General features: G+C 70.8%; 4 protein-coding genes across 7 annotated transcripts; 2 read left to right on the top strand and 2 right to left on the bottom strand.

The window, feature by feature from the left end:
- Nucleotides 1–328: 328 nt before the first annotated feature.
- Nucleotides 329–3174, top strand: TMED3 (transmembrane p24 trafficking protein 3). Of its 2 annotated transcripts, XM_067003753.1 has the most exons (4): nt 329–347; nt 457–612; nt 1129–1377; nt 1836–3174. In XM_067003753.1, the coding sequence occupies exons 2-4, from the start codon at nt 472–474 to the stop codon at nt 2070–2072; spliced, it is 627 nt and encodes a 208-aa protein (XP_066859854.1). In that variant the 5' UTR covers nt 329–347; nt 457–471; the 3' UTR covers nt 2073–3174. The 2 variants fall into 2 exon arrangements, with proteins under 2 accessions (XP_066859854.1, XP_013056163.3); XM_013200709.3 differs by lacking the exon at nt 329–347 and having other exon boundaries at nt 408–612.
- A 1185-nt stretch (nt 3175–4359) lies between these two features.
- LOC106048650 (gonadotropin-releasing hormone II receptor-like) lies at nt 4360–6803 on the bottom strand. Of its 3 annotated transcripts, none has more exons than XM_048046247.2 (4): nt 6669–6803; nt 5715–6268; nt 5220–5424; nt 4360–5050 (listed from the first exon to the last, which is right to left on the bottom strand). In XM_048046247.2, exons 1-4 carry the CDS (start codon nt 6700–6702, stop codon nt 4614–4616), a joined length of 1230 nt encoding a protein of 409 aa, XP_047902204.2. In that variant the 5' UTR covers nt 6703–6803; the 3' UTR covers nt 4360–4613. The 3 variants fall into 3 exon arrangements, with proteins under 3 accessions (XP_047902204.2, XP_047902203.2, XP_066859842.1); XM_048046246.2 differs by having other exon boundaries at nt 5715–6298; nt 6669–6794; XM_067003741.1 differs by having other exon boundaries at nt 5715–6310; nt 6669–6717.
- Nucleotides 6804–6812: 9 nt separating this feature from the next.
- LOC136791681 (mesoderm posterior protein 1-like) lies at nt 6813–11130 on the bottom strand. The gene is made up of 2 exons (XM_067003749.1): nt 8519–11130; nt 6813–8089 (listed from the first exon to the last, which is right to left on the bottom strand). The coding sequence occupies exons 1-2, from the start codon at nt 9422–9424 to the stop codon at nt 8027–8029; spliced, it is 969 nt and encodes a 322-aa protein (XP_066859850.1). The 5' UTR covers nt 9425–11130; the 3' UTR covers nt 6813–8026.
- Nucleotides 11131–12376: 1246 nt separating this feature from the next.
- Nucleotides 12377–14007, top strand: LOC136791679 (mesoderm posterior protein 2-like). The gene is made up of 2 exons (XM_067003742.1): nt 12377–13429; nt 13784–14007. The coding sequence occupies exons 1-2, from the start codon at nt 12377–12379 to the stop codon at nt 13883–13885; spliced, it is 1155 nt and encodes a 384-aa protein (XP_066859843.1). The 3' UTR covers nt 13886–14007.
- The last annotated feature ends 274 nt before the right edge of the window (nt 14008–14281 follow it).

The raw sequence follows: 14281 nt of genomic DNA, 5'->3' as shown, positions 1-14281 counted from the left end.
GAAAACAGGGGTGCCTGCAAACCGCAGCTCGCCCGTTACGAGCGCCCTGAGCGCTGGTGCCGGGCGCGTGCCGGGCGCTTCCCCGCGGGCCGCCCCGCACCCCTTCGGTGCCTTTGTCCAGCCGCCTGCGGGCTCGGGGTGTCCGTACCGCGCCCCGCGGCCTCTCCTCGCCCTTCCCCTTCTCTCCCCCCGGGCCCCCCCCCGGGCCCCCCCAGCCCCGCGGAGCCGCCGCCTCCCGCCCGGAAGAGCGGCGGGGCCGGGAGCGGGCCGGGGCCGCTGCCACGTCAGGGCTGGGCGGCCCGCGGGCGGAGCGGGGCCGAGCGGGGCCGGGAGCGGGGCCGGAGCGGGGCCGGGAGCGGGGCCGGGAGCGGGGCCGGGAGCGGGGCCGAGAGCGGGGCCGGGCGGGGCCGGGAGCGGGGCCGGAGCGGGGCGGGAGCGGGGCCGGGAGCGGCGCGGTGCGGAGCGGGCAGGATGCGGGGCTGGGCGCTGGCCCTGCTGCTGGGCGCGCTGCGGGCGGGCGGCACCGAGCTCACCTTCGAGCTGCCCGACAGCGACAAGCAGTGCTTCCACCAGGAGATGGAGCGGGGCCTCAAGTTCACGCTGGACTACCAGGTACTGCCCGGGACCCTGCCCCGGGACCCTGCCCCGGGACCCTGCCCCGGGACCCTGCCCCTTGCCATGTCCCTTCCCGTCTCCCCCCGTCCCTGCCCATGCCCCTGCCCGCATCCCGCCGAGCCCCAGCCAGGGCTGCCCCCGCACCTCTCCCGTGCACTCCCCGCTCCCCCTGCGCTGCTCTGGGGGCCATTCCCTGCCCTGAGCCCTGCCCAGCACTGCCCGCCCTGGAGCTGTTTGGCAGAGCCAGGATGGACCCGCGGGGGCTGCAGCAGCCCCCAGAGCAGCGGCAGGGGCTGTCCCCCTGCCCTTGTGCCCCACCTGAGCCCTGGGCACCATGGGGCAGAACCTCCCCAGGCCTGGGCCCCCTGCCTGCGGTGGGCAGCCATGGGCACGGTGCCCGTGCTGCTGAGGGCATGGCCATGCTATGGGCACGTGGCAGGACAGCGCCGCTCCGTGCGGGGCGCAGGGATCCTCCAGAGGCTCGGCAGGTGCCACCAGCATCTCCTTGCGCAGGTGATCACCGGAGGGCACTACGATGTGGACTGCTACGTGGAGGACCCCAATGGCAGGACGATCTACAGGGAGACCAAGAAGCAGTATGACAGTTTCCCGCACCACACCGAAGTCAAGGGCATCTACACCTTCTGCTTCAGCAACGAGTTCTCCACCTTCTCCCACAAGACCGTCTACTTCAACCTGCAGGTGGGCGACGAGCCGCCCATCCTGCCCGACATGAGCAGCCGCGTCACCGCCTTGACACAGGTGCGTTGCGCAACGTGGCCGCTTCCCGCGGCAGGAGGACGGTGCTGCTGCAACTCCTGCTGGCGGCCAAACGGCACAGCCCCGCAGGACCAGGCTCGCCCCCTTCCCCTCCGCCAAATGCAGAAGTGCCAACCGCCGGCCAACCGCCCCTGCGGCGTGCCAGCCACGTCCTCCTCCTGCTGGCACGAGCACAGCCGCCGTGCCAGCTGAGCAGGCTGGGACCGAGAGCCCTTCCCTGAGCCCAGACACCTGGGCAGGGCTCTCTGTTGTGCCCTGCAGCTCCAAGCAGGCCCCCTGCTGCTGGAGGCTGCTCCGCCTCGAGCACCACTGCGCTCGGGCAGGGGCTGGCAGAGACCCAGCCGCGCAGGCAACCGCTGCCTGTCCCCGCTGCCTGAGCACGGTCCTCGGGCTGGGCTGTGTGGGGCCCCGCGAGCAACAGCGTGTGCTTGTCCCCCCAGATGGAGTCTGCCTGCGTCACCATCCACGAGGCTCTGAACGCGGTGATAGACTCCCAGACCCACTACCGGCTGCGGGAAGCGCAGGACCGGAGCAGAGCCGAAGACCTCAACGGCCGGGTCTCGTACTGGTCGGTGGGGGAAACCATCATCCTCTTTGTGGTCAGCATTGGGCAAGTGATGCTGCTCAAAAGCTTCTTCACCGAGAAGAGACCAGGCAGCGGCGGAGCTGGCACCTAATGCCGAAGCTGTGCCCACGCCCAAACTGCAGGAGGGGAGGCAGGAGGGAGCGGGCAGACAGCGTTCCCCTGGGTCACACTCGACCTCTGCTTTTCACAGGGTGCTGCCGTGGGGACATGGCTGGGGGGGACGGAGCAGAGGGTGGCGTGACTGCTGAGCCGGATGGAGGACGGTCACCCGAGCACCAGCCCCCCCACACGAACCCCACCAGCAGCACCTCCCGCTTTGCTGCGCCCCCCCCTGCCTGCTGCCCCTCCGTGCCCTGCCCCGCTCCCCGGCTCTCCCAGGGGTTTGGGCTCGCGGGGGCTCAGCACCAACGCTCTGCTCCCGTGTCCGTGCCAGGTGCGACTGCAGGGTGCAGTCACAAGGCCACGGGCACCCAGCAGAGCGCAGGGCAGGGGGCTGTGCCCCCAGCAGAGCCCCCGGCGCCCCCCTCCTGGGTGCTCCCGCAGCCTGCCGTGCTGCCCTGGGGGCTGCAGCATCCATGCGTCCCGGCCGTGCGAGGCAGGCGGAGCGGCTGTGTGCGCACAGCTCCCCTCTGTGTCCGCAGCGGGCAGGTTGTTCCCTGTTCCCCTGGAGCATGCTGCAGCACCGGCCGAGGCTGGGAGCAGGGTCCCAGGAGGCCCTGGCTGGCTCAAAACACGGAGGTGAGGTTTCAGCAGGGGCTTTTTGCTTGGTTATTTCATGTGCTTTCACACTTCTCACGATGCAGCATTTCCCAGGCCCTTTCCTGCCACAAGTGCGGGCGGTGTGCGCCACAGAAAACATTTTCATCCTTACATGAGTCCATGCCAGGGACTTGTGCTGAGACCCAGACCCCTTCCCTGAGTCCCAGCCACCTCAGCAGAGGCTCTTGGGGGGCAAGTTGGGTGGGTTCATTGCACCGTGTGAGGCAGCAGGGGCGGGCACAGCTCTGCTTTGTCCCAGCCAAGGAAGCCCCCAGGAGCCCCGCTCCCTGCAGTCCCTCGGGACAGAGCCCCCAGCAGCAACGGCTGCAGCACCCAGCCGTCCCCAACCCCTCCAGCAGCTCCTGCCAGACCCATGGGAGGTCAGCACCACTGTCGTTCCCCTTTGCCACTTCATAATAAACCATGCGACTGTGCTTCCTGCTGCTGTTTCTGGGCACCGCTCCCATGTCCTGGTACTCAGGGCCACCGTCGCTGCCTGCAGCGGGTGCTGCCAGCTCCTGCCTCACCGGGCTCGCCCCCAGAGCTCCCCCAATGCCATCAGCACCTGCACACGGCCCCTGCCCCTCCTGGTGGCCCGGTGTGCCCCTGGCCCTGTACGTGGCAGCGCTGCCCTGCGGGGCCGTGCCATGCCGGGCTGTGCCGTGGTGTGGGCATGGGGTTATGTGCCGTCCTTGAGCCCTCACCAGCACCAGGCTGTGGAGATGTGAGGGCTGCAGCTCTGCCCCCGGCTCCCTCCCAGCTCCCTGCAGCGAGTGCGGGGCTCTCCCGGTGCCCCCCAGAGCCCAGCCCACTCTGAGGCTGCGTCCAGCCCTGCAGCAGAAGCCCAGGGCTCGGGGAAGGGTGCCCATGGCTCACTGGGCCCATCCCACCCATCGATGGAGCAGAGACAGGCTCAGCACCTGCTGGAGCGGTGCCAGGCTCCCTGCTGGCCCATGGCAGACCTCTGTACAAGGGGTTGGGTTTTGGCAGGGCCAAAGCCTTCCCCGGCCCCTGCTGCCTGCTTGCAGCCCATGCCAAGCACAGGCAGGCCCAGCAATGGCTCCAGGAACTGGCAAATGCGCTCCCAGCAGAGGTCCGGGTGCCAGACCCCGGGGGACCTGCCAGCAGCCGCCCACCCTCGCAGAGGCCCCAGGCACAGCTCGCACCGGGGGCTGTAGCTGCAGCCCCCACCCCACAGGAGCAGGGCGGCACAGCCACGTCTCCAGGCATCCGTGGCCCCGGCGGCCGCGCTGGCCTTGGAGCAGCCGCCGCAGAGCCGGGAGCTGCTGGGCTCCCGTGCCTCGCAACGACCTTGGGCAGGAGCCCAGCTCCCGTTCCCAGCAGCGGGCACAAGGCTGGGGCTGTGCCTGGGGCGAGCAGCCCCCAGCAGCTGCTGCAGGGGGAGCAGCACCAGCCCCATCCCACCCGCAGACATCCCTGAAGCTGCCCCCCTGCAGCAGGGGTGTCCCCAGGGAGTCCCCGCTGTGGGGACAGGAGCAGCTCCAGGCCGGGTGCCCTCGGGGACAGCAGCGGGGGTCCCTGCACAGCCCAGCCCCAGCCCTGTGAGCCGGCAGCCCCAGCACAGCCCAAGCTGGGGATGGATGCAGGCAGCACAGGAATTGGCCACGGGGTGCTTTATTGCTGCATCCTGCCCCAGCACAAGGCTTAACGGGCACAGAGAGGGAAGAGGAGACCCGGGGGCACTCGTGCCCACCCGACCACAGGACCAGCTCTGCCCCACTGCTTGCAGAGGTGCTTTGTGGCACGGGAGCAGTGCCGCAGAGCCCCCATCACTTGTGCTCGCTGTTGTGCCATCACGGGTCCCCTGTACAGAGCCCCCTGGGGATCTGTGCCACGTCGGGCCAGCCCCGGCTCACAGGGTGCTGCTTTGGCAGGAGCCAGCCCCAGCGGGCAGCCCCGGCCCCCCCGCACCCCCAGCACCCCGCCTGGCCCGCAGGGACGAGGCCGAGCAGTGGAAGGAGCCCGTGGCCGGGGAGGGTGGCTCGGGCTCAGGGCTGTGCCCACAGGGGCAGCCGCAGCCCCTCCGGAAGGGGATGGTGAAGAGCCCGTAGGTGATGGGGTCCAGGCAGGCGTTGAAGAGGCCGAAGATGAAGAGGATGTGGGTAAGGGATGGCGAGACCCTCTTCTGCATGGCCCGCGGGCAGAACCAGTACCACAGCCCCAGCAGGTAGTAGGGGGTCCAGCAGAGGATGAAGGAAGAGACGATGACCAGGCTCATCTTCAGCATGCGCAGCCGTGCCCGTGGGATGTTGTTCCCGGAGCACCGCAACGGCACGTCCCTGGAGGAGACTGAAACGCAGCAGGGGACCCCTGAGCGGGGGGCTCAGCCTCCTGGCCAGGGCCAGGGACCTGCACACTGAGCGGGGCCTGGAGGGCCCCACACAGCCCTGGCCTGGGCTTCACCCCCGGGATGCTGCTCGCTGCTCCCCCAGGCAGGGCCCTGCCAGCCCCCACTCACAGAGGCCAGAGCCCATGCGCCGGGAGATCTCCAGGAGGATGCGAGCGTAGCAGCAGACCATGATGAGCAGCGGCAGCAGGAAGAGGCAGGTGAAGCTGAGCATGTTGTAGAGGGTCTCGTGCCAGCGCTGGGGGAAGCTGCCCCGCGTGGTGCACTGGGTGAAGTTGTGCGGGGGCTGGAGGGTGACGGTGTGGAAGAGGAAGAGCTGGAGGCAGAGCAGAGGCGGGATGGTGCCAGCCCCCGGGGGCTGCAGAGGGCACAGAGACCCTGCACCTCCCCGAGGCAGCGCGCGGTGATTCAGGCTGCAGAGCACCAGAGCGGCAGGGTCATATCCTGCCCGTGCGAGTGGGAGCTGTGCCCGCACCCCTCTGGCCCTTCCCATCTGCCGTGCCAGGGGCTCACGGCATCGCCACCCTGGCGCGGCCCCTGGAACCCCCCCGGGAGCCCCAGGAGCGCGGGGTGCATGGGGCCGGAGCAGAGCTCCGTGGCGGGCACCTGTGGCAGGGAGAGCGCGGCGCTGAGCAGCCAGGCGGCGCGGAGCATGGCGCGGTTCCTCCTGCGCGCGCGGGCGATGGCCAGCGGGTGCAGGATGGCCGCCTGCCGGTCCAGGCTGATGACGACGGTGACGAAGGCGGAGGCGTACATGGCCAGCAGCCGGAGGTACATGAGGAGGCGGCAGGCCAGGTCGCCCGCCCGCCACTGCAGCGTGATGTTCCAGACGGCGTCCAGCGGCATCACCGCCACCGTCACCAGCAGGTCGGCCGCGGCCAGGTGCCGCAGCAGCAGGCGGATGTGGGAGCGCCGCGCGCCCCGCCGGCCCCCCGCCGCCCGCAGCACCGCCAGGTTGCAGCCAGCGGAGAGGACGAAGAGGGCGAAGGTGACGGCCACGCGGGCCTGGGCAGCCGGGGAGAAGGTGGGCAGCCGCAGGGGCTCCTCGCCGCCCTCGGGGCGGGGGCTCCAGGCGCAGCCCTGCTCCGGGAGGGTCGGGCTGCCGGGGGGCTCCGCGCTGCCGTTCCCCACCGCGGGGCCTGCGTCTGGCCGGTCCCCTCCTGCCACGACAGGCGGACAGGCGGCGGGGCCTGGGGTGGGGGCTCCCGGAGGAGGCAGGTTGCTCTCAGCGCAGGAGGGCCCCGTCCCCTCCAGGACCCCCAGCCCAGCTCAGGGCACTCCTGTCTTCAGCTGCTCCCTGCGGCTGGGGGCTCTGGGAAGCCTCCAGAGACCCCCCCGCACCCTGTAGACATCTGGGACCCCCGGCATCAGCAGGCAGGGCAGGAGGAGGCAACTCTCAGCTGGCCCCAGCCCCCCACCCACCCCAAGGCACTCCTGCCACCCCATGCCTCCCCACCCCGCAGCATCCCTCACGGTCCTGCCCGCAGACGGAGACCTCCCGGCGCAGGCAGCCCAGCGCAGGACCCCCCGGGTGCGCACCCCGCTCCCCACGCCCCTCACCTGCAGCCGCAGCGCCCGGCCCCTGCCCGGCCATGTCGGGGCTGCTGCTCACACGCCGCCGGCTCCCTGCTCCACGGGCTCCCGCATGGGCGCTCGGCTCAGCCGCAGCCGGCGGGGAGAAGGGCGCAGGGCAGGCACCGCGGCGCTCCAGCACCCACAGCCACCTCCGCTCCTGCCCCACGCAGCCGGTCGGCGGGATGCCCTTGGCAGCTCGGGTTGCTCCTTGACGTAGCCAGCCCAGGTGGGACGTCTCGGTCCTTCACCCTGAGCCACCCACACAGGCACGGGCGTGCGCAGCCTTCATGCACACACACACACACAGGGGCTCAAGCGCACACTCACGGAGATGCACGTGCACAGACGTGGCTGTCTGTCCCCACGGCCAGAGCGTGTCCCTGTGGCCACAAAGCCCCCCCGGGGGCTGCAGCCTGGGGGAGGGGAACGTGGCCATTTTGCATCTCAAAGGCTTTGTGCCCCCGGCAGAGGGAATTAGGGTTATTAGCAAGTCATTTCACAGATAAGTGGGGCTCATTATCCCTGCAGACCCCCTGCCCCACAGACCCCGGAGCGGAGCGCGTTAGCATCTGCCTGCCAGTCCCGGGCAGGGCCCCAACGCCTGCTCCAGACACCCCTGAGCCTGCGTCCCGCCAGGGCTAGGAGGGGGCCGAGCCCCCTGCACCCACCCATGGCCGTGGGGGCCCCCCACCCATGGGGTCTCCTGCCCGATGGCGTGCAGCCCCCCCCCCCGCAGCACCCCAGCCCTTTCCTTGCTCCTGCCCCCAGGCACCCACATCTAACCCTGCGGTGTGGGGGCCCCACAAGCTCCAGGCGCGGGGGGTGAGCGATGCTCAGCCCTCGCTGAGCCCCGGGGCCGGATCCGGGGGTGCTGGTGCCACCACGCGTGCAGCAGGAGGTGTCTCTCCTGATGCCTCCCAGCAATTGCTTTCCCAGATGCTGCCCGCAGCTGCGTGTCGTGGTTCCCCGGCCCCATGGCGGTGCTCAGAGGTCCTGCCCATGCCCCGAGGCTTGCCCCAGCGCGGAGCAGCAGTTTCACCACCTCAGCCCTTCTCTCCTGGCCCCAAACTCAGCACAGTGGCCCAGGCACATCGCACCCTATCCCTTGCCCAGCAGCTGCTGCAGGAATGGCCTCATGGCGACACACAGGGTGGGCAAAAGGGTTTATTTATGTACAGTCACAGCCAGCCTGGCACAGCCAGCATGGATCCAGGCTCATGAGGCACCTCGTCCTCCCCACCTCCCAGCTGTCCGAGGGGGGGCACGCGTCCCCTGAGCCCTCCAAGTCACAGGCGTCCGGGCGCTGCGTGGCTCCGGCTCCGAGGAGCTGGGGTTTGCCCTGGTCAGTCCTGGGGCTGCGGCGGCAGCAGAGCCTCCAGGAGAGAGACGAGATCTGCGGAGAGGTCCTGCGGGGGAGAGAGTGTGGGTGAGATGGTGACCAGCCAGGGCAGGGCTGCAGGGCAGGGCTGGGATGTCAGGGCAGCAGGGATAGGGGCTGGCAGAGCCCACCCGCCAGGAGGGCACCCGCTCGGGGACCTGCAGGAGCCTGGCCTCAGGTCTCTGGCAGCTGGTGGGAGTCCGACAGACACAAGGAGGGTGGCACTGGGGAGGACAGGAACAGGGGAAGGCACCGAGCACCCCACATGCACCCGCTGCAAGGGAAAGGGGATGAGGTCTCCGTTCCCAATCCCAGACCATGCTGCTGTGACCCCAACACCAGTCCCACACTGCCTCAGGGGTGCTCCAAGCCCACCAGAGAGGCTGTGCCCTGTCCCGTGCCAGCCCCCTGCCAGGGGCCATCCGGGCTTACCCCAGCCCCGCGACCGGGCACGTACCTGGGTGACTGTCCCTGCATCCGCGACCTCCGGCAGCATCAGCCCTGCGTCCAGGATGGGGTCGCTGGGGGGGTCCGGAGGGGTCCCTGCCCCTGCGCAGTGAGGAAGGGACAGCCAGGAGGACACGCCGGAGACGAGGGCCCCGTGCAGCTCCGGTGGGGTCCACACAGGCGGGCTGTAGGGGGGTGACGGCCAGGCCCCCGTCCCCATGTCAGGAACCCCGTGCAGCGCCGGGGGGGTCTCCAATGCTGGGCCATAGGAGGGTGGCCCCCAGGCCCCCGTCCCCATGTCGGGAGCCTCCTGCAGCGCCAGGGGGGTCTCCATCACGGGGGGTGACCCCCAGACCCCCGTGCCGGGGGGCGAAGCGTCCTGCGGGGCCGGTGCCGGGGGGGGCGGCCGAGGGCGCGGGGGCTGGCAGCAGCCCAGGCCCTGGGGGCAGAGGGGGCAGTGCCGGGGGGCCGCCCCCCGCCGCCGGGCCAGCGCCTCCTCGCTGAGCCCCAGCAGGGCCGAGAGGTGGGCGATGTAGCGGATGGCGAGGCGCAGGGTCTCGATCTTGGTGAGGCTCTGCCCGGCGGGCGCCAGCGCGGGCGGCAGGTAGTGCCGCAGCCGGTGCAGCGCCTGCGCCAGCCGCCTCATCCGCAGCTTCTCCCGCTCGCTGGCGCTCTGCCGTGGGCCCCCGGGACCCCCGGCACCCTTCCTGCCCACGGGGCCGCCCCGCGGGCGGGTGGCAGCGGGGCCGCGGCGAAGTCCCCGGGTGGCGGCAGGAGGCGAGAGGCCGCAGGAGTCGGGCGAGGGCGCGGGCGAGCTGCTGCTGTAGCCCTCGGGCTCCGGGGCTGCCGAGCGGCCCCAGTGCTGCAGAGAGGCCGCGGTGGGCACCAGGAGGCCAGGGGCTGCTGGGCGGGCCATGGCTGCGGGGCCGTGTGCCGGCGGCCCCCGGTGCCTCGGCTTTATGCCGAGCCGGAGGTGTGAAGTGGCACCTCCATGGCCGGCGTCGGCAGCACTTCAAAGGCCGGGGGGGGGGGGGGGGGGGGGGGGGGGGGGGGGGGGGGCAAGCGTAGCCAGCCTTTGAACACAGGGGTGACGAATTTTACCCCAGCGGTGTGAGGCTGCTCTGTGCCGCCCACCCCCCTGACATCCCTCACCCCAGCACCGGCACCAGCACCGGCACCGGCTGGAGGAGTCCTTGTGAGCTTGGGACCCGCACGGGCCCGGCAGCAGGGTCAGCAGCGGTGCTGGCAGCAGCAGAATGTGCGCAGGGGGGTCTGCAGGGGGGGGTCTGCAGGGGGGTGCAGGCTGCAGTCGCACCAGGGCCAGCCCATACCCATGTCCCCAGCACGTCCCTGGGTGGGCAGCATGGTGCGCAGCACAGCACCCCCAGGCGCCGTCCCACCCGCACCCTGCTCCCCTGTGACCGGCCAGGCTGGGGGCCAGGGCCCTGCTCCCCCCCCATGGCCAGCCACGGCAGTGGGCTTTGGCCAGGTCCCCCGCAGCCCTGGCTAATGGCATTTCACATGCTCACACTAATGAGCCCTGACGCCTACAGAGCCGCTCAGCTCCTGCCAGGGCCTGGTGCCCGGCAGTCCCCGGTGCTGTGACTGACAGCGCGGGGCCCCTGTGCTGCCCCCCGCACCCCTCCCTGCTCCCCCAGACTCTGCAGCAGCTCTGAGCCCAGTCCCAAACCCCAATCTCCAGGTGCTGCTCCCCACCTGCCGGGAGCAGCACCCAGGGGTAGCAGCAGTGAGCGCAGCCCCACGGGTCCCTGGCCCTTCCCGGCACATGCAGCCCCATCCCGGCCACTGGTGGGGGCTCCGGGGGCTGGGAGGGGGCCCCCCGCCGCGTTCCCAGGCCCTGTGCAGGGGTCGCTCCCTGCGGGTGTAAAGGTTTCCAGGGAAACCCGGCACTGCCGCGGGAAGGAAAACAGATCAGGGAGAGAGCCCGGGGAAGACAGGGGGGAGAGCTGCATCCCAACGTGGGCTGCAAGCCCCCCGCCACACTGCCCCCGAAGCACAGGCTGCACAGCCTGGCCGTGCACTGGGATGCACAGCACGGGGTACAGCCGTGTGCACAGCCCCCAGGCACCGGGGGTGCACAGCCCCCAGGCACCGGGGGTGCACAGCCCCCCCAAACACCCGGGGTGCACAGCCCCCAGACACCGGGGGTGCACAGCCCCCAGACACCGGGGGTGCAAGGCCCCTCTGCAACACCAGGCAGGGGGCACAGTGCCGGGCACAGGGCATGGAGCCAGCAGCGGGGCACGGGGCCGACCCCTCCCCAGGGCAGTGCTGGCGATGGGGCCGGGTGAGGCAGCGCTCTGTCACCAACAGGCTTCTGGTTCCCAACGGTCACATGAAAGTCATGAAATTTTCCTTGGAAAAGCAGCGGCATGGAGGCAATGACAGAAGTCCTGCTTAGTGGTCACCGCTGGCCCCCGCATTTCCTCACTCCTCACCACGATGGCCAGGGCCAGGCCCGTGGCTCAGCCCCACGGCAGCTGCAGGGTCTGGGCAGGGGCATCTCCATCCTACACCAGCCACGCCGTGCGGGTCCCACCATGCCCAGGCGCTCGGCGGTGCCAGCAGTGCCAGGACAGGCGCTCCCCCGCCTCCAGCCCCGCTGCACCAAGCTCGCCTCGTGCCCAGCCCCGGTGCCGCTCGGAGCCACGTGCACCCCGGGGCACCCCCGGCAGCCCAGCACCGCAGGGGCACCTCGCTGCAGGGCACCCCGGCACCTGCTGCACCCCGAGCCCCCTCCAGGTGACCACCTCCCATCGCCCGCACCACCCCAGCTTGGCAGCGCCGGCATTAAAAGCGCAGTTATCTCCCTGCAGACACCGCAGGCATAGAAGATAATTGCGGAGGAGTTAATTGTCATTAACCCCTCTGCCCTCGCTGAAGGAAACGCCCTTTTGCTGCCCCGTCCGAGGTCCAAGCATGCCGGGGCACAGCCGACCCGGACGCACGGCACCTCTCCGTGCTCAGCCACCCAGCGCCGCGAAGAGCCTGTCCGCAGGGCTGGGGCTGCGGTGGGGTCTGTGGCATTTGGGGGAGCCAGGGGATCCAGCCCAAGGAGCGCAGAGGGGTGCTCAGTGGAGGGCTCTGCACCCATGGGCACAGCCTGGGGCACGGCCCCTTCCCTGCGCGTCCCTCTGCGCGCCTCTCGCCCCGCTCCCTGCTCCCCTCCCATTCCCAGACCCCCTCCTGTTTCTCATTAGCTGATGAGCTCCTGGGTAATGAGTTCTGCGGCCCCGCTGGGCAGTCACTTCCCACTTCCCTCCGTGTTTAGACAAGTGCTGAAGCGCGGCTGTGCCACGGCAGCGCTGGGCGTGGGGTCAGAGCCCCCCCATGGGGCAGCGCCCACGACCCCTCCCTGGGGGAGCTGGGGTCACCCCCCCAGCCCGTGCTGATGGAGCGCAGCAGGGCAGCCGTGGTGAGGGCACAGGGATGGAGCTTGGCCAGGGCTGGGGGCCAGGAGCCTCGACCAGGAAGGGGGCACAGGGGACTGCCAGACACACCAGCCTGGCTGGGCACCCGCCTAGCTGAGCACCCCTGCGTCCTCCTGCCCATCATGGCAGTCATTCGGGGGTGGAAGCGCACCCAGGACACGCAGACCTCAGAGCTGGGAGCTGTGCAGAGGGGCAGGGGCAGCACCGGGGGTGTCCTGCGGTAGAAGTTCAAGTCCCCGCTGCCCCTTGCAGCACAGCTGGCCGGGCAGAGCTGACACACGGGGCGGTGCGGGCGCTGGCAGGGCTGGTCGGCACGTTAGCATCTCTCACGACCGTGTGAATTGGTCCCTGCACACTTCCCAGCACCGGGCAGTGCCAATTAAGGGCCAGAGGAGTCAGAACTGACACCTCCACAAATGGGTCTGGCTTTCCCAGGCTCCTGGTCCGGCCCCAGCCTGCACTCTGTAGGTTTTGACACCTCCGGGTGGCCACAAAGGTGTCACTTCGCACCCCGGACCCACATAAAGCCGGGGCTGCCGGGGTGCCCCCAGACGCGGGCGACAGAGAGGACCCCAGCCATGGCCGGGTCCCCAGCCCCACTCCTGCCCCAGGGCCTGCAGCCCCCGGCGGGACGTGCCCTGCTCCGGCACCGCCTCGGCGGCCTCGCCACCGCCGCCTCCCCAGCCCTGTCTGCGGAGCCCCCCAGCGCGTCCCCGTGCCCCCTGCGGGGCCAGAGACCGTGCAGCGGGGCCGAGCTGGGGCGGTGGGGGGGCCGCGTGGGCAGGAAGGGTGCCGGGGGTCCCGGGGGCCCACGGCAGAGCGCCAGCGAGCGGGAGAAGCTGCGGATGAGGCGGCTGGCGCAGGCGCTGCACCGGCTGCGGCACTACCTGCCGCCCGCGCTGGCGCCCGCCGGGCAGAGCCTCACCAAGATCGAGACCCTGCGCCTCGCCATCCGCTACATCGCCCACCTCTCGGCCCTGCTGGGGCTCAGCGAGGAGGCGCTGGCCCGGCGGCGGGGGGCGGCCCCCCGGCACTGCCCCCTCTGCCCCCAGGGCCTGGGCTGCTGCCAGCCCCCGCGCCCTCGGCCGCCCCCCCCAGCACCGGCCCCGCAGGACGCTTCGCCCCCCGGCACGGGGGTCTGGGGGTCACCCCCCGTGATGGAGACCCCCCTGGCGCTGCAGGAGGCTCCCGACATGGGGACGGGGGCCTGGGGGCCACCCTCCTATGGCCCGGCGTTGGAGACCCCCCTTCAGCTGCACGGGACCCCTGGCTCAGTCTCAGGGTCCTGGTCATCACCGCTGTGCAGCCTCGGAGCAGTGACCCCGCTGGAGCCACCCTGGAGCTGTGCAGCAGCCACAGGCACCGGGACAGTCCCGTCCTGCTGCTTGGAACCCTCAGCCCCTGCCCAGCCTCCCAGGGCAGAATCGACGGCCACAGAGGTCCCTGCCCCCCCCCCACTTGGCTCCCAGGTACGTATGACTCCCTCCCCACCTGCAGGCTGAGCACCAGCACAGCCCTGCTCCCGCACCACGCCACACGGGGCCAGCAGGCTGGCAGCAGAGCCCAGGATGGGGTGGGGTGGGGTGGGGTGGGATGGGATGGGATGGGATGGGACGAGGCTCCTGCAGAGTGCAGGCAGAGGTGCACCAGCAATGGTATGTGTGCCATGACTGGGGAGACTGCGTGGGGTGACTGATTTAGGGGGTGGGGGGCAGAAAGAAGTAGAGCCCACTGGAGAGGCAGCCCAGGACGCATGGCACAGGGCATGGGCATGGGGCACAGTGGTGTCGCACGCAGCTCCCCTGACAGCTCTTTCTGCACAGCTCGGCAGCCCAGCCCCAGACTTGCTCCTCTCCTCCGACACTCCTGGAGCCCCCATCCTGACTGGCTACGCCCCAGCACGGTGCTGGGGGTGGTGGAGCTGATCCGGTGCCCACGGCTGGCAAGGAAGCGCGGGGGGGACATGGCGCAGCGGTGCCACAGAGCGCCGTGGGGTGCTTGGGAAGGGCTCCTCATTAAAGCTGCTGTTTCTCATTAAAGCTGCTGTGCACCACGGTGCCTTGCCTCGTTACTGTGGGGATCCCACGTGCTGTGCCCCAGCATGGGAAGGAGCTTGGGGCACCCCAGGGTGGGCTGTGGAGGGGCAAAGCTCAGCCATCGCCCTCCCCACACACACTCATGCCCAGTCCCAGCCCACCCCAGAGATGCCCTGGGGTGACGGAGGGGCCCCCCACCCCGGGCTTCCCCAGCCCACCGCCTCCCCCAGCCCCGCTGCCCCCTGTGAGGGCAGTGCCCCCCTGCCCACCACGTCCCACCTCTTC

Source organism: Anser cygnoides, chromosome 11 (genome assembly GCF_040182565.1).
Source record: "Anser cygnoides isolate HZ-2024a breed goose chromosome 11, Taihu_goose_T2T_genome, whole genome shotgun sequence".
NCBI lineage: Eukaryota > Metazoa > Chordata > Aves > Anseriformes > Anatidae > Anser > Anser cygnoides.
The sequence above is the reverse complement of the archived record's forward strand: the minus strand, read 5'-3'. Positions and strand labels throughout refer to the sequence as shown.